Source organism: Tachypleus tridentatus, chromosome 11 (assembly GCF_004210375.1).
Source record: "Tachypleus tridentatus isolate NWPU-2018 chromosome 11, ASM421037v1, whole genome shotgun sequence".
In the NCBI taxonomy this organism is placed as follows: Eukaryota; Metazoa; Arthropoda; class Merostomata; order Xiphosura; family Limulidae; genus Tachypleus; species Tachypleus tridentatus.
In genome coordinates this window covers 100,396,890-100,416,931 of record NC_134835.1, presented here as the reverse complement: position 1 = coordinate 100,416,931, position 20,042 = coordinate 100,396,890, and the positions used below count along the sequence as shown (strand labels likewise).

Here is a 20,042-nt window from a genome sequence, read left to right as displayed (position 1 = left end):
CTTGTTTTTATAAACATTGTGCATATCTTCTTATTTTTTCTTGTAAAATGTGGAAATTTTGTTGTAATATTTTGACTATTTTCTCTATTCTGTTTTAAAATACATTAGAATTATTTTCAAACAGAATAAAAAGGAACACTAGCTTACTTTTCTGAAACGTAAAAATGATGGGTGCAGTACAGATCGCCTGTTGTATAGTTTTGTGCTAAACAACCAAACAAGTCCGCATGTATGGACAAGAAAACAATGCACAGTTAATTAGATAAAATATTTATCATTCCGCTTTATGTTTATTTTGGTCTTCTTTTTTTTAACATGTACTGCACAAACTTACGAGATATCTTATATCCAGTTTCCGCACATGTATATACCAAATTACGCACATATTTCAATCATATGATTTAAAGATAAACATATCTTCATTGGGGCGGAAGGTGATGTAGGGATTAACAGGTTTAGACTTGAATGATGACTTTCTCCCGTTTCTGCAAAAAACGCTCTGCACACTTAAGGGTCGTGGGTTTGGGCTATAGGAGTAACAACGGTTCCCAAGACTAGGCGAGTGGATACCATTGACTAACTCTCTTCTCTCTAGTCTATCAGTTCAAAAGTAGGATGGTTTTCGAACGAGGCCCAAAACTCGAGCACTTTCGAATACGTTCACCATCCTTCTTCAGAGGAATAAAGTTCTGTACAAATAGTCCTTTGCGTGATTTTTCTGGAAAGTTCGGACACCATCAAACATTTTGCTTGCAAGTGGAAAATATTTAAAGAACACTTCTGGTAAGATCAGAGGTTCGTTGAATAGTTCCAAAAGGAAAGATGTAAGATATTATCCAGAGGTTTCTGACAGAATAATCCAAGAGGTTGTAACATACATCTTTCCTATTATAGTCTTTTGACGGGGTCATTGCTCATTCATTTTGTTCCACGTGAGCACAAAGAGGAGATAACTTGGGTGGACAACATCAGAATAATGCAGAGAAAAAGAAACAAATTACCACGTTGTTGGATTTACGAAATGTAGAAAGCTTGTTTCTTTTTGACATTAGAAGACATTCGCGAACACGTAGTTTGTTTTGAAGTTAAATACAAAGCTACACAATGGATTGTCTGTGCTCTGCCCACCACGGGTATCGAAACCTGGCTTCTAGCGTTTTAAGTCCGCAGGTAACGGCTGTGCCACTGGGGGAGGAAGGCATGAACATATAGACTTCTGTTCATAAACCTTGTGAATTCCTCACAAGCAGTTTGTAGATATTTGTATTATGTAATATTTATAGATACTACACGGATCTTAACCAACCGGCTTTTAAAACACATTTGCCTAAACTATTCAGATATTATAAGCGTAATACCAAAATTAAGAATACCGCCAATTTTGTAATTAACCCCATTAGTTACTATTGTGTTTCTATAAGTATTATATATAGATTTTTTTTTGTTTGCTATTAAACAAAGTTACACAACAGGTTATTTGTGCTGTGCCCACCACAAGTATCGAAACTAATGTTTTAGCAGTGTGAGCTCTCAGGCTTACTGTTGGGTCACTGGAAGGTTTACATAGAAAAAGTAGTGGTTTCTACCTATTTTTGATCACTTTCTTTACGTTGATTATTGTAATGCGCCAAAAACCACTAAGTTACTCAATATGATGCAATATGTTGAGCCTACGGGTAGTGGATGCTAAAAAAAACAACAAGCTGGTAGTTTAATGGTTAAAAAGTACGTGGTATGTGGCGTGATAATCTTTGTTTAAATTTTTATATAAAGTACTTTGGGTTGAATGTATCACTAAAATGGAAACGGAAAGTAACTAAGCACCCACTTGGAATTACGATGAATGTAAGTATACACGCCGAGGGCACTGGATCTGAAATTTATGTTTACTTAATTCTAACACCAGAAGCTTCAAACTCACGTTCGCAAAAATGGAAGTGATTATTCATGAGTGATATTAGTAACTCATGAGCTGCTGTGAGTTAGTTACTCTGAGTAACTCATGGGCTGTTGTGTGTTAGTTACTCTGAGTAACTCATGGGCTGTTGCGAGTTAGTTCTTCGAAGTGAGGCCTGGCATGGCCAAGTAGATAAAGCACTCGACTTGTAATCTGAGGGTCGCGAGTTCGAATCCTCGTCACACCAAATACGCTCACCCTTTCAACCATTGGGGCATTATAATGTGATGGTCAATCCCATTATTCGTTGGTAAAAGAATAGCCCAAGAGTTGGCGGTGAGTGGTGATGACTAGCTGCCTTCCCTCTAGTCTTACACTGTTAAATGAGGGACGGCTAGCTCAGATAGACCTCGTGTAGCTTTGCGGAAAGTTCAGAAACAATCAAACAAACAAAATGTTTGTTCCGCGTGTATCATATATAGTTCGCTTCCAAAGGCTAAAAACCGGGTTTCGATACTCGTGGCGGGAAGAACGTAAATGTATGATAACGTAAGTTCCAAACGTAAATGTATGATAACATTGGTCAAAAGTTGTTGTTTGGGAAAATTGAATAAATTTCTAATTAAAATGTTTATAACGATGTTATGCTGTTAAACAAACATTAAATCTACGATTTTACTTGATGCTAACAACTAGTTTGTTTGTTTGCTCCTTAAGAAAGGTATATTGTGCTTTTTATTTCACGTTATTTGTATTAACAGTATTGTTGAGAATGCTCAGCATATCGAAATTTATTCCATTTTTTCTTTCATTAGCATACCTTTATTACAGCAATTACTTTTGTATTGTTAGCTTAGTATACTGATTTAGGGTTAACTGAAATCTCCTAAGCTAACCGAATCTTATGATACACTACTATTGGGTTGATGGCCATAAACACTGTTAAAAGCAATTGTGCCCAACAGATTGAAACAATACATTCTATTCATATTGTCATAAGACATTAGTATTAGGCCTACTGTATTATTAAACACTACATTTTTATCTATTACCACTTAGAGTTAGACATTTTAAATAATTTGAAGAGCGGAGTGAATAATAATAACACCATCTGCAGCCATTGCCAACGACGCGTTACTTGATTACTCTTCAGGTTGCCATGAATACAACAAAGACAGTATACTGGTATATTATGACAAGTACATTAATAATCATCCTTCATCAGCTTGTAAAAGGCGTCCGCGCCATAACAATACATTCTAGGCTTTGTACGTAAATATAAGAACAGTATATCAAAATATATATACTCATTACTGATTGTTTGATCTGCTTGGAAAAATTAATGTTAATCCAAGTTCATTGTTCTGAGTAAACAATTCGTCAAACTAACCTAAGCAACTGGCTAGTTTATTTCACCGCTACTGGTCTGTAAAATGGTGATTAAACAGAATTAGTTTTATGAAGTTGTCGGATTTCTGTATTTTGAACCTTCAACGAATGTTGATACTGTTTTAGACTGAACTTCAAATAACTTTTTATTGCAGGAAATCTTTGAATAATTATAAGCCAATATTACACTAAGATTAATATTTTATCTAATGAATATTTCGATGTCTCTTGTTATATTCCCATTAACTCAATGCACAATTGAAAACTGGATTTAAAAGGCCTTGTATTCGAACGTCAGTATAAAACTTTCGAGAAGTTACACATTTCGAAAACTGAGCTTATAAGTTTTATTTTTGTTGCATAAACTTTATAGCTTAATACTAAATTCCACAGTACACTTTCACTTTTAGTGAAGTCCGTGGTGCGTTTTGCTAGCTTCGCTTAAAAATAGACTTAAAAAAAAAAAGTAGCTCACCTTATAGGGAGACGCAACATATAAGAAACGTTGTGAAGGGTCAACGTGAAGGTCAGGTACAATTGGGTTTCCCTGGTCTACAACCACACTTTCAAACTCTACAGCTTCAGTGCTGGTGTGGACTACTAACTGGTTAAAAAAAATACAAAGTTTTTGTTGATATTTCTTTATAAACAACACTATTTTAAGTTAAAATATTATGGTATTTATGACGTTTGACCTCTGAACTATTTTTACTGCAATGCCATTGGTTGATAAAAATATATTATTGGGGTATTTACTTATTTACTTCAAAGTTATTAGCGGATAAAAAATATTATTGTGGTTTTGAGAAACGAACGAGTTACATTGTGTCTTAAAGACTAAAATAATTTAACAAATATCTATATATGTAAAGAGTTAATTAAATTAAGAATAGGAAACGTATTGAGTAGTTAAAACGTCTCTGGTAAAGAAGTAAAAAGGGACACAAACAAACAATTCGCTTACATATAAAAACAGTATTAATTTATCTTATATAATAAGAATAATGTTATATATGATAAACAGAAAAATGGTAATACTGTAGTAAGAAGTAGAGATAAGTGTAACTTGACGTCTGTCTTCAGAAAGGTAGCACCTCTGGACTAGTAAGAAGTAGAGATAAGTGTAACTTGACGTCTGTCTTTAGAAAGGTAGCACTTCTGGACCAGTAAGAAGTTGAGTAAATAAAGAAACCTTTAAATGGTATTTTCATATCAAGTTCAGTTACGTTATCTAATAGGTTCTGAAACAAGTCGGCGAAACCTATCAGGATATTTACGTTTTTGGTCACTATTTTTAGACACATCTCCCCCTTCCCACAACCAAAACTTTCAAATATTTGCTTGAACGTATTGTTTTAAAAACATTATTCATATATTTGATCTCAGTAATTTCATATTTTCAGCCCATCACTGAACATTCCTTCAATTCATTTTCATTTAACTGTTTATGTAGCATGTTCTTAATCATTTCACCGATACATTTAACTGTTTATGTAGCATGTTCTTAATCATTCCACAGTTACATTTAACTGTTTATGTAGCATGCTTTGAGGTATGAAATTACTAGTATTTATTAAACAGCATCCAACGTCTAAAGAGATATTTTCAACAATTAGTTGTTTCCTGAGTTGTGTAAAGTGTTGGATACTATGAGATACGATTTATTATGTAGCTCACAGACCAACAGTTGGGCAGAACAAATAATGAAGTTTGCCAACCGTACTTACTGGGGTGGACATCTAGTACACGTCATAATGACGTATCATACAAAAAAGGTCGAGTGGATTTTTTAACTAAACTTATATGGTTATTTACCAAACATACTCATGGCTAGCAAAAAGGAAAAATCACAGGGATGTTTGTTTTTGTTTTTTGAATTTCCCGCAAAGCTCCTCGAGGGCTATCTGCGCTAGCTGTCCCTAATTTAGCAGTGTAAGACTAGAGGAAAGGTAGCTAGTCATCACCACCCACTGCCAGCTTTTGGGCTACTCTTTCACCAACGAATAGTGGAATTAATCGTTACATTATAACGCCCCCACGGCTGAAAAGGCGGCATGTTTGGTACGACGGGGATGCGAACCCGCGACCCTCAGATTACGAGTCGCACCTTAACCCACCGGACCATGCCAGGGCCCTTCCAAGGATGTAAAAGGCACCTAACTTCTAGTACAGAAGTCATTAAATTACAGATGTGTATAAATATATATATAAAGGCACCTAGTATACTAGTATGTATTGAAACACGCCAAGCTCGTAGTTTGCAATTGATAAATTATCTCAAATCTAAGTAACCGTATATGTGAATGTTTGATAGAAATGAATAAAACCCTATATCCTGAGCGTTTTCGAAAGGTCCACCTTCTTGAACCTACGTGTTTTTTTTTTAACTTCCTGAATGTGAATGCTTTATTTAAGCATCAACTTTTTAAGAACTTAATTAACTTACAACCAGTTTTTAAACTACTCTACGTAGTTTTGAATATTTTTACTTAGCGAACTTTCGTTTCCTATTTCTTCTAGTCAGAGTCTCCCCCCTCCCCAAAATAATCAGTTCTCTCCGCCCTTGTTTGATTTATTTAAGTATAGACATCCTACGATGTTCAGGACTTTATTTAAGCCTAATTATTCGACCTAGCCTAATTACGAATACCATTAATGATACTTTAATGTGAAAAAAATGAGGATGATCAGAAAATATAAATGACACAAACATAGTTATCAGTTTTATAAGAGCAGGGACCACACAACATAATCCCTAAAGGAACACTTCAACCTTGCATGGCCTACACAAATGGTGTACGCAAATAGAGACTTTCTGATGTCATTACAGTAATCAATAACACATCTATCATGATAACATGCGAAGGACAAGAAGGAAAGAGTTGTAATTAAGTTGAATTAAGTTGCATGTCTTCTAAGTTCATACATGCCTATTTACTGGTTCACATTAATCGATTGGCTTGAAAAATTTCCAATACCAGGTTGAGATTTGTAGCTAGCTATGATATAGATTAAACTCTTTAAAAATTTTCAAGATGAATTGTAGGAACTTGGTTTACTTAAACTAAAGTGTCATTTATGTGTGTTGTTCTATGGTTCGTATCGACAAACATTTTGATTAATACATGTTTAATGTTTTATCCAACAAGAAAGAGTGTTAATCATTTAATAATGGATCGTGTACAAGCATTTGAGTCAAAGGGTTTAATGGAATCAAGTTTTATTATTTTCGATTCAAAAATTTGCTTAAGTTTCATGCTTGATTTAATCGAGCCGTATGGTATGAGTTACCCCACATGAAAACGTCGTTATTAATACATAAAGATGTGCCTTTGTAATTCATACTCCACATGAAAACGTCGTTATTAATACATAAAGATGTGCCTTTGTAATTCATACTCCACATGAAAACGTCGTTATTAATACATAAAGATGTGCCTTTGTAATGATTTAATAGTTTGTTGTTGTTGTTTTGTGCAGTTCTGCGGATATAAACCTTAGATTCTTGTTAAAACGTTAGACACTTTGTTTAATCTACAGACAAGGAATTCGTTTAATCTATGTAATGCATATTGATGCATAAAAGAAATTTTAATGCTAGTAATGAACGACCTTATTGCAACATCTTTGTTATTTTTCTATTCAAATGCACGCTGCAGGATTGCACGCAAGTTATTCACATATGATTTATTTTGAAGCTTTGTACTGTCGGTTACGGTTTGTGTTTCAGTGGAACGTTCCTGAAGAAGCTGTAAAGCGAAACGTTGTGTGTCCAATTAGAGAAAAATAACACCCTTTGTGTTGTAAGATCGTTTGTAATTAGTAGTAATCTTGCGAACTAGTACAATGAATACAAAGATAAAAAGAAATATAGAGGACTAGGTTTGTAAAGTAATTTAAAATCCGGTGTGACTGACAGGTTTGTGAAACTATTATAGTGGTATACATCAAGCCAATGGTTTTAGTTTTCAATAAGACATTTTACATATAAAATATTTCAATCAGAAATCGTGTCATTGTTCTTGTAAGTATGGAAACTGAAATAAATGCTTTTTACACATGTTTAAAGTAATTTTAACTTAAGCGTTCTCATAATATTAAGTGACATCACAAACGTAATACGAATAATATGAATTGTACAATCCTTTTTCTTCTTATTATTTTTTCTATGTTAAAGGGCGAAATGTGTGAAAAAGACAAATGAAAAAAAAACACGTGGTCTAAAGACGTTGTTTTGGAAATCTTTAAAGGCAGAGGATTTTTTCAAAACTTAAGTCTCATTCTTGACGTATTCGTGTCAGGCATACGTACACTTGTAGGATACTAGCTGGCGAAACTCCCTAAAACTTGACCATAACACTACTATATACAAACACACGTCTCGTGAGCTACCTTTTTCAACGACCCGTCGTCCGTCCCTGCGAAAACCACTGTGTGCTGACTGGTGGTTGTCATAGTAACAGCTGTTAGTCTTGAATTTCTGTACGTTATGGCGGCCAGAGCCACGACAGGAACCGATCCATTCAGTTTGACAGTTTCATTGCAGAAGTTCAGTACATTACCTGCTTTCTGTTAAAAAGAAAGAAAATATGAAACCATGAACAGCAGTTATATCTCTACAACGACATGCCACTCGGTCTCAGGAAGGCTGTGACAATAGTCGTGATGGATCATCGCATTTTAACGCAATTCAAAGAACTAATGAAAGTAAAAAAAAAAAAAAGGTATAATATGTAAATCACACTATATCTGCCAAACCCAGTGCTTACGAGGCCTTTCGCACAGTCCAGGACTCATTCGGCATAAATCAATGCCAGCCTTGTAATTAGAACAAAAACAAACAAACAAACAAATAATAAAAACACAAAATACCATATATTCCCGACATCAGCAGAAAAATAACCAACATTTGTCTAAAACTAGTAACAAAATATGATATTCCAGTTAATAGTAAATCTATTCAAAAACCAAGCACAAAACTGAGGTCTATACTATGTAAAAAGTACACTGACAAACACCACACCAATATTATTTATACAATACAATATGATAACTGCCACGGCTTCTACATTGGAGAATCAAGTAGAAAAATGGAAACCAGATTCACAGAACACAAAAAGTCACCTTAACACGTTTTCGAACACTGCAAATCAAATAAACACAATATGACCATAAAAACACCCAAATACTAAATAAAGAAACAAACATAAACAAGCGCAAAATTAAAGAAGCCTTACTTATACAACAACTTAAACCCAAAATAAACCAATATAAAGTTTCAGTTTATAGAAGTAACTTTTGCACAACGGAAACATTAAGGAACTGATTCATGTTGTTCATACTGTGGACGTGAATGAAACTTATCAAAACATGTAGATTATACTTGATGCCATCAAATAAAAACACCATAGATGGAATATATGTGACGATCTAAAAGTTATTGCACTCCTGCTAGGCCTGAATTGTTGCAGTTTGTGTCTCTGGGACAACTGAAATAATAAAAATTATTTTAAGAAAAAGGAATGACCAGCAAGAGAGAATAACATACCAAAAAAACAGAATCTCATGTATCAACGTATAATGAATTTTCAGAATGTGCCCACTTCATATTAGACTGGTAATCATGAATGATTTTGTTTCGGATATCCGTCTGATAAGTTTTTAAAAATAAAAGAAGATGTCTTTGTTGGAGCTACAGATTTAGGAAGTGCTGGTGGGTGATGATTTCGAAACTGTATTCAATCAGAAAGAGCTTGTTGCTTGGAAATCATTCAAATTGGTTGTCAAACACTTATTAGAAAATCACAGATATGAAAACTGTGATGTGATACACGATGGCATCTAGGATGTTATTAAAGATGCACTTTTTACACTCCGATTTAAACTTCTTTCCAAACGATCTTGGTGCGGTGAGCATGGCGAGCGCTTCAATTAAGATATTTCTACAATGGAACAGAGATATCAAGAATGATTTAATCAGCATCAGCGAATTACCCATAAACATATTCATTTGTTTGTAGTGACAGAGAGAAAACATTTTGTTTTGTTTCCCAGTGTTTTCTATAGATATTGTCAAAGAAAAAGACATAGATTGAGATAAGCAATTGAGGATGTTGTGTGAATGAAACACAGACCTAACTACTCATTGCTTAAGAATTATACCATAGAGAAGGATACATATTTCAATAGAAACTAAGATTGATATATACAGATTAGAAAATTAAAGAAAAACTTATCACATACTGATGGCACACACGTTTTAAAGCACAGAAATGAAAGGCTATGATATATACATTTTCAATTTCAGTTAACAGGGATAAGTTATAAATACAATCATTCAAAATAAATACCAGATGAACTTCATAAAGTTGGAAAATTTGTTTTAACATACGCTACTTGAGGTTGTTATAGATGGAGACATGAAGTTAATAAACACCAACTGTATTAACTGCTATTAGAATTATAGCATAGTTTAATATGAGTTATTTAAATATCTATTTTCCAAGTATTGATTCAACAGTCACAAGGTGTAATTTCTGTTGAGGAATTCGATTCAACATAAAACAGCTATAATTACTCGTTTTCGAGATATTGATTTTATATACGCCTGTAATATTTGCACTTATTGAAGAACTTGGTTGGACTTAAACCTGCTCTAACTGCTTTATTTTCAGACATTGGTTTTGGCAAACGTAGTAATAATTGCTCTTGCTGGGGGTTCAACACTGAACAGATGTTCTTAATCCTGTTAGGGATATTGATTTGACAGTATTATAAAACATAATTTTTAAAACAGTGAAAGTTCACTAATACAGCCTTAATGTAATTTCGCTGAAGTCAAACTTCCGTACAACTGTTTCAAGGTATTAGTTTGAAATAGATAAACTAAACTCACCCCAGGCTCGGGACACTGATTGATACTTCCAGCAATGTAGTCCATATTTCTTGTAAGCACACTTCCGTTATAGCACAGGTGGATATTTTCTCTGAAGCGTCGTTCGATTTCAGATAATGAGTATACACAGATGCTACAATTCCGAGATGGTTTAGAAGTGTGATCCTGGCTTGATACAAAAACTCCAACAAATACATCTGAACCGGGTCGAATTTGGAGGGCATTGGCTAAGTCGGCTCCAACAGGACCAACAAACGCATCTTGAAGTAAATTGTAGTCTGTGCCATCTGCACCAAGACAGCGTAACGTTATTTCTGTATAGGTATTGTAACCAGCATCTGACGTACATACACGCGCCAATCTAGTGACATAACCCCATTCCTCCAGAGCTCTTAAATGTGATTTTCTTTGAACTGTTGCAAAGTAAGAAAAATCTCCAGAGAAAAACCCATAGACGTAATTAACAAGATAGTAATCTCTTAAGTGAAAGCTTATATCCACGCGAGCAATAGTTGAAAAAGACTTTTCAATTATCCCAAAGAGTTTTTCTGGTCCTTCGTCTAAGCTTCTACTAGTAATTGCTGGAACCATATCTCGATAGGGACCTGAGCGGCTGTTGGTAGTAGCTACGTAAAGAACTCGAGAAACATGGCCGAAGTATTGGGCTGGGCCAATAAAAGCATAAGTTGAAGAATTTTCGTCATTGGCAGCAACTGGGACTGATATAAACTCTTCATAATTTGCGATATCCCCCAGACGGTGACGACGACACGACCCCTGGTGGACACTTCCACAAACCAGCAGCATGTTGGCCTTGTCGTCGATGACTAGAACTTTATTGAAATTAGTTGTGGCCAATTTGGGATGGTTACTACAGTCTGTAGGAGAACATTGGACGCTGTCCTGCACAGGTCCAGTTTCAACTTCAGTTTCTATGTCTAAGGAGCTATTGAACTGATACAGCCAGTTTGAAGCACCCACGTAAACTCGATCTGATTTATAGTCCACAACCACATGAGTAAAGTTTACACTTTTGTTCCATGTTGTATAGGATACAACGATACTACTGTCGTCGTTCGCTGTCACGTGACACAAAAGAGTAATAAACGTCAGAGCAAAACTTTGGCACAAACATATCCACAGGTGGCGATTATTTCTACCCGCACTCCGTCTAATGCTGTTAATATTGTTTCTCATTCTGCAGCGATTCTCTAACGTTAACCACCTCGTGGCGAGCCAACCACCTGGTCTATCCCCAGTTGTCATGTCAACGGATCAGCCAATTCAAGGGGCAAAGAATATTTGAGGTCATGACCTGCGAACAATGATCAAAACTGTACAATAAATAAATGTTTGGCTACACTATTTGTGCTAAAGTTAATGTTTTTATCTAAAGTATAGAAATTAGAGTTTGTGAACACACGTGTTGGTTTATTGTGTTAAAAAAGTGTGGAAATAAATAAAACAATATTAAAAAAGTAACAATAATATGTTGAACAAACATTAAACAATTATTTGTCAGTCGATCATTAAAATAACTTCTTTTCTGTATTTTTAATGCAGTAAAAGAAGGATACCAAAAACTTTCTATAAATATATTGAAGTTAATAAAACAGCATGAGTTTTTATAAGGTGTTGTTTCACAATTTTTAGAGTAAACCACACACATGTACGTAAAACGTTAAGTCAAAGAAAATGATATCTTGTTTTATTTATTGTTGATATACCATTTTTAAAACATGCACACACGTGTATACAACGTGAAGTCAAAGAACATCATATCTTGTTTCACTTACTGTTGATATACCATTTTTAAAACATGCACACACGTGTATACAACGTGAAGTCAAAAAACATTATATCTTGTTTTATTTATTGTTGATATACCATTTTTAAAACATGCACACACGTGTATACAACGTGAAGTCAAAGAACATCATATCTTGTTTCACTTACTGTTGATATACCATTTTTAAAACATGCACACACGTGTATACAACGTGAAGTCAAAAAACATTATATCTTGTTTTATTTACTGTTGATACCATTTTTTAAAAACATGCACAAATGTGTATACAACGTGAAGTCAAAAAACATTATATCTTGTTTTATTTACTGTTGATACCATTTTTTAAAAACATGCACAAATGTGTATACAACGTGAAGTCAAAAAACATTATATCTTGTTTTATTTACTGTTGATACCATTTTTTAAAAACATGCACAAATGTGTATACAACGTGAAGTCAAAAAACATTATATCTTGTTTTATTTATTGTTGATATACCAGCTAAAACTCCTCCATAGTTTGTATATAATAAACCAATTCTCCACCTATTCAGTAATTAAAGGAATCTTCATACGAGACAAGCTGCAACAACGCATACATTTATCACACGTGTCTTCTCAGCCTTCGTCTACGAGTGAATACTTGCCAAGATATGTTCTTCCGCAATAATAACTTCACCAACATAAGAGAAACATCTTGCTTAACATGAACAATGATGTAAAATAATTATGCTGTAATTGCAATTCACTGTTAGGAAACAGCTATACATTACACTCGTATAATTGTTCTTGTCCAACAGAGTTAAGGTGGACAATGTTTTATTACGTTCCAGTATCTATGAGTAACTTCCCCCAAGAACGTTATTTAATCCGTAAAAGACGAAGATAAATTTATTAAAAACGAAATTGCAAAATGAATTACATATCGATGGATATTTGTTCGCTATAATGGAATCTGTGAAGTATCTCGAAAAGGATGCATAACGAAAACGGTATGTAAACATTAAGTGCCATTACATTCTATTGGTCATCATTACAGAAAGTTCCTCGCTAGTACAGCGGTAAGTCCACGCATTTACAAGACTAAAATCAGGCGCTCGAGTCCGCCCGATGCGGTTTTGCTAGAAGAAAATACACGCATACTCATGACATAGAAGAGCAATCTGACTTTGTTTTCTTTCACAGGGAAGGTGTTTAGTTGAACTAATTTCATTATTAATAATAAAAATGAGTCTTATTAAGTTTGGCACTATCAAAAAATTCGCCAAAAGTAGTAATTAAAAGGCAAAATTTCAAATTGATCTTGTAAACAATATTATGCCCAACATCGTATTTAAGTTATATTTTAGAGCAAAGCTACACAGTAAGCTGTCTGTTCACTGCAGAGGAATCGGACCCCGGAATTTTTTAAATGTAAGTCCTTAAACTTACTGCTGACAAAAAGACTTCAATTTTGTTTCATTATGATCGAAACAGTAACAAAATGACACCCTACATTTTTATAGGAACTTGTATTTGTTAAAATTCAAACAGTACAGCATAGCCAGCTGATTTAGGAACTCGATTCGTAATCTGAGGCTTACGGCTTCGAATCCCAGTCACAACAGCCGTGCCTCCCTTTCAGCCGTGGGGGCATTATTACAGGTATCTATTTCCTTCTCTTTATGTTGAGATATTTTTACTAGTCAACAGTTACAACAGATTACGAGTCGAACGCTTTAACCCACCTGGTCATGCCGAGTCATGTGAAATAGTAATTATAAGAACTAGTAGGAGCGTTAAAGATATCGACTGGATTACACGTAGTTAAAATCTTACTCCTACCAAGATTCATTCTTGAAGGTAATTGACGTAAAAAGCTTAAATTAAATTTCATTCAAAGCTGACTAAAACTATATAGCACTTTATGATTTCGACATTAATTATTTTAAAGTAGTTTTTGTAGTGTAAACTATATTTTAAAAATATCAGTCATACAATAAAATAATTACAAATTATGTTGTAAGGCATCGCTCTTATTTCTATACATTTCTAAGTGTTTATAAAATGGAATTAATTAGCTTGTGTAACAATAAGAAGGAAAAGATGGTTTCAACAAATCAGATATATTGTTTTCTTATTTTGTACTTATTTCTTCATATTTCTCTTTTCGTGTTTTATTTTCAATAGTAAAAACATCCTCAATAATACAGAGGGTTAACCGCATTTTGTAAGAACGATTTACAATGCTAATGTAGTGGTGTGTCGGTGCAGATGCGAGCAGTGGCACAACAGACGACATGTTTAGCATATATATTTGGCTCACAGCGAATTTCCAACTAGGAATAACTCAAGGCAAGAGGTGACGTCAAAACCTTTCCGAAAATGATGTTAATATAGGGAGATTGTTAAATGATATAGAACCAATGGACAGAGCATTTCCAAGAAAAATTCTTAAAATTTGACCATGGAAGAGGATAATTTGTACAAAAGAACATACAGAAGTGCAAGAGACTCCGAAATGTCATCTCGAATCAATCCGGATCAATGTCCTCATCCAGAGAAAAATTATTTGTGCGGTATGTTGAATTTCACGCAGAGCTATTCTAGGGTAAGGGCTAATTGCGATACCCCTCCCTGCATTTGAAGTGATAGACTTGAGGGAAGAGCAACTAGTCAGCACCATCTATCGCAACTCTCGGTCAACTCTTGACAGAACGAACGGTGTGGTTTGCCCGTCACTCGTGGTTCTAAAGTATTAGGGCCAAGATTTTTTATTCTGATTTTGGTAGTAACGTATTTCGAGCTTCTGAGCCTAGGATCCACAGTTCGACATGTTAAACCACTGGCCTAGTTGCGAAAGGGAAGCTTCCAACCCACAAATCTAATGCGATAAATCTGGGCATACCTTCTTATATCATAAACAAAATACTAAAAAAATATTTGAAGTTGACGGAGAGTGGTGAATCAAAAGTTCACATGTTTTCAGCTGTAGGTTGACATAAGTGGCTGTTTTTACGAGAAAGATAACCTAAAAATCTGGAATCCTACTCAAGAAGTAGCAGCAACGCGCACTTGGTCTATCTAAACGTGGATTTAGAACCCGGCGTTCACATACAGCGGAAGGCCTGTGGTCTAAAACTGATATCGCCATCCTTCGTAGAAGTTTTAAATTATGGAAAATGTGAAGAAAAACAACACTTCGTAACAGTTGCCATCATAATGAACTGACTGACGATGGCGAAAGTAGGTATAAGAACACAGCAGGACATGGGATATGTTTCTTATAAAATGCGATTAACGTTCAGTAGACAGCAGTTTCTCTATTGCCTCCTTCAGGATGTAACTTTTGCGTTGAAAATAAGAACCAAAGACGAAGAGGTAAAAACCTATACAACTACTGTGTAAGTTATATTCTTTTTTAATTTGTGTGTCGGGCCGGCATGGCCAAGTGGGTTAAGGCGTTCGACTCGTAATCTAAGGGTCGCGGATTCGAATCCCCGTCGCACCAAACATGCTCGCCCTTTCAGCCGTGGGGGCATTATAATGTGACGGTCAATCCCACTACTCGTTGGTAAAAGAGTAGCCTAAGAGTTGGCGGTGGGTGGTGATGACTAGCTGCCTTCCCTCTAGTCTTACACTGCTAAATTAGGGACGCTAGCACAGATAGCTCTCGTGTAGTTTTGCGCGAAATTCAAAACAAACAAACAAACTTGTGTGCCTGATGTAAGAAACAAGTCGTTTGTATATTATTATGACAAGTATGAAGTACACAACGAAACTTTATTGTTGATCTTCTCAGAAACTTTTTCCAATAATTTCTAAATGATAAAACGTAAGAAATGAACGTCGCAAGCCTTATTGTTTTTTATGCGTCATATTAATTTATAGACAGATTAAGTATGTTATATTAAAATGATATTCAAACCTCATCACGTCGCTACAGTCCATGTCGCAACGACCAACTACACTCTATCTGACCACTGTATACTTTTGCAATAGTGTTGGAACATAGTTTCCATAACAAAAGCTCCATTGTCAGATTAAAAGCATGCCTCTTCTCTATGCATAGTTTCCACAATCCACTAACGTTTTCCAGCACCCATTTCAACAGTTCCATCTCACATAAATCCATAGTCGACTTAAATGCTATGTCTTCAATCTCTAAGTGCTCAAGGTATGCGGTAGTTGAATAGAAATTTGCAGAAATAATGTGAATACATATGCCTTGTGTCGATTTTACAGATCAAGATCCTCCGTTATTATGTTCTTTACTGTTGCCACAGCTAAAGTATGACTAAATTCAAGTCTCTATCTTGACGGTTCTGGTTTCTTAGGTTGATCCACATCCCTTTGTTTTACAATGATACAAGTACAAGAGAAATCCCATTCTTGGTAATCTTAAATTCATGATTTGGCCGTATCTTTTTTTATCTGAATGTAAGAATATTCATCGCCAGAAAGAGTTGATACATACTCTTCCCTCCCTCCAAAAAAATGATAAATTTTCATTTGCAATGCACTATCTACGAACGCCAAGTGAAAACAAGTGTAGTTTTGATACATCCGATCTACTGTGACTTTGTATCAATTGTAGTTTTCATGTCACTTACAGATCTGTACATTAAAAACCGTTTTAACGTAATGTACTCAACTCTCTGTGTCATATACAAAAATATTACACTTATAAGATACGGTTAATGTAATTTATATGTGGTTTTAGAAGGAACTAATTGAAAAATATATTTATTGAGAGCTAATCCAGTTGATTGTCATGTTGTCACAGAGACATGAAAGGGATTATTTTGACAGTGTTTAATCCGAGGTAACCCCTTCTCCAAATTATTTCTTCGCGAATTATTAAATGGATCGGTTTCACCACAAGATGGCCAATCAGAGCTCCTTTGTTTGAAAAGTATAGTCACTAGTCCGAATGTACTTCATGCTGAGAATCAATAAAAGTATAGTAAAGTAACCTCTCCAAATTATTCATAGAAAGAAATATTTCGTTGGATTAGTTTTGTATGAATATACATGTTTACCACTATTACAGTCTTTGCTAACAGACATCTCAATGTGGATCAGTGGTAGTTTTACTGATATACAGCTCTTAAAATTATGTGGCTCGATTGTTCGCATTGGACAGCATGCAAGGTAACCAAACCATTTTGTGGTTTTGTGCTACTACTATTACTAACAATAAACAAAATCTAGCGAGACCGAAGTAAAATACTCAGCGTGATCACATGTACAATTATGTGATTCTAGATTTTGAAAATTATGTTAGGACTGTTTTTAAAATTTTAAGGAAACGTAAAAAGAGAAAAAAGTGTGTGGTGATGTTTGTACACCATCAACAACCATTTGAACGTGTGTTGATGACCACATGTATCGTAAGGAAGTAATAATAATAATCATAGAAAAGTAATAAAGCAGATTCTGTATTAACTACTGCCTTTAAAGGTTTGAAACTATGTAAGGGTAAAATAAATGCTATAAAAAGTAGTGATAGCAAAATACCCTATTTTAAGCCCAGAAGGGAATTCTCACTTGAGCGATTTTCTCAAAGATTGGACGTAAAGAGAAAAAGGAACAACACAAAAAGAAGAAAACCCATCATTTGTACAGATATACGCGCATTTATCAAAATATCATAAAATTCTGAGCCATATGTGATCATTTCCATTGTGTATGTTAGCTTATTTTTTAAGTTTGTGTGCACCCAACATGGCGTCTTGTGCTATATGAAAGTGAAAGCGTTAGCGTGTTTAAGCTCAAAACTACACAACGGGCTACGCGAGCTCTGTCTAGCTCAGGGAAACGAACCCAGGATTTTAGCGTTGGAAGTCTATAAACTTCCCGCTGACCCACCAGGGAACAAATGAAAGCCAAGGACAAACATATCCTGTAAATAACAGTATATACGGCGGAGAATAGAAAAGTGGCACGTGCCTCCTTTCCTATACTTACATAGCTGTTTGTGCTGTTTACATAATTTCAATTTAGAGAAAATCAGACCAAAACGACAGATTCATCAATCACGTTTTGAATAACACTTTTAACCATTAAACCTCATAAAGTTAAGTGTTATTATACATATTTGTCAAAAAGATAAAGACTTATTTAATATTAAAACTGTTTATTTTTGTTTGATTTAGTTGAAACTATATTTTTCTCTATCAACCATTCAATTTGCAAGGCTTACTGAAATAGCCTGGCTGCAAATATATATCAAGGTAAATCAATAGTTAAACAAAAGGATATTTTTCTGTTTGAAAACATTTCTATAAACATTATGATCTGCGATTTTGTACTGAATTTTTTTGCACAATACCACAACATAAAACACTCACTAATTCTTCTGAAATTCTTGCAACATTTAAACAATAAATGCTATATACACTGCTGGCCAAAATCTTAAGGCCAATGAACAAGAGCAAGGTCTCTCTCAACGTGCCATCGCTGGTGAGGTTGGGCGTAGTAAAACTGCTGTTGCAAATTTCTTAAAAAACCTTGAGGGATACGGAACGACAATTTGAAGTGGTCGGCCAAAGAAAATTTCGCCAGCGTTGAGCAGGAGGATTCGACGGATTGTCCGGCAAGACACCAGCCGATCGTCGAACCAGATTAAGGCCCTTACGGACGCAGAATGTAGCTCAAGAACAATAAGACGGCATCTACGAGAGAAAGGCTTTAAAAACCGTAAACGTCTTCAAAGGCCACACCTCCTTCCACACCACGAAACAGCTCGGTTAAACTTTGCTAAGAAGCACCAAACATGGGACGTAAAAAAGTGGACGAAGGTTTTGTTCTCTCATGAGAAAAAATTTAACCTGGATGGTCCAGATGGCTTCCAACGTTACTGGCACAATAAGGATATCCTACCGGAGATATTTTCTTTACGACACAGTGGAGAAGGGTCCATCATGATCTAGGGTGCTTTCTCCTTCCATGGAACAATGGAGCTTCAGGTTATACAGGGACGTCAAACATCAGCTGGCTACATTGGCTTGTTGAAGAGAGCACCCTAATTGACTGAAGGCCCTCGGTTGCGTGGAAATGACTGGATCTTTCAGCAAAAAAACGCTGCAATCTACAATTCCCGCAGGACAAAGGACTTTTTCATGGCAAATAATGTGATTCTTTTGGACCATCCAGCGTGTACGCCTGAACTGAACTCCATTGAAAATGTTTGGGGGTGGATGGCAAGAGAAATCTATAGAAAAGGACGTCGATTCCAAACAGTGCATGATCTTCGTGAAGCCATCTTCACTACTTGGAATAACATACCAGCCAGCCTTCTGGAAACGCTTATATCGACCGTGCCAAGGCGAATGTTTGAAGTTATTCGCAATGACGGCCGTGCAACTCACTACTGAGACCTCTTGTTTGGCATTTCCTAACCTGTTTAGGACTTCTTTTTGGTAATGTCTTAAACTTTTGACCAGCTGGTATTTAGGCTAATTTTAAAGTGTTCACATTTTTCCTATTAAATGCTAAAAAAGTTTTTATTTTTATTTTCTTTTTTCTTATTTTTATCTTTCAAAGCTCTACTCAAACAAGTGGTTGAGTCTAACAACGCAAAATGCACATTTGTTTTTATGTTCATTGGACTTAAGATTTTGGACAGTAGTGTATTTGTTATTTCCCTTCTAACGGAAACTTTTACATTTTATAGATAAAATGATAATGCATAAGCTATTAATGTAAGTCATATTTATTATGCTCCTTAATATTCTGCATTTCAGAAGCAGTTGTTGTTTGTTAGTTAAACACAAACATGCACATTGGGTTATCTGTGTTTTGTCGACCACGGGTATCGAAACTCCGTTTCTAGCATTTAAGAAAGGAATAAATGTTTAACCAAAGCGGGAAAGTTCGGGGGACTCAATTATTTTTTTCGAAATGAAAAAGGTCACATCTGGAACCATAAGTAAAATTTATTAAATTCTGCAGACTGTAGAAGAAATATACATAACAAAGAATAATCGTACCATCTCTATATAATTCACTGTCCTTGGTACAGAAACTTACCTTCTGGATTCAAACCATCTCTATATAATCCGTTCAAAAATGTATGAGCCAGGCGTGGCC

At 35.1% G+C, this 20,042-nt stretch overlaps 1 protein-coding gene across 1 annotated transcript in view; it reads right to left on the bottom strand.

Annotated features, from left to right (window-relative positions):
• Positions 1-20,042, bottom strand: part of LOC143232890 (plexin-B-like) — a 227,516-nt gene that overhangs the window by 77,606 nt on the left and 129,868 nt on the right. Inside the window, exons 4-6 of the mRNA XM_076468909.1 lie at positions 10,182-11,496; positions 7,679-7,855; positions 3,762-3,890 (exon numbers count right to left, since the gene is read on the bottom strand). Coding sequence (XP_076325024.1) covers positions 3,762-3,890; positions 7,679-7,855; positions 10,182-11,447 — 1,572 coding nt within the window. The 5' untranslated portion in view covers positions 11,448-11,496. The remainder of the gene's footprint in view (positions 1-3,761; positions 3,891-7,678; positions 7,856-10,181; positions 11,497-20,042) is intronic.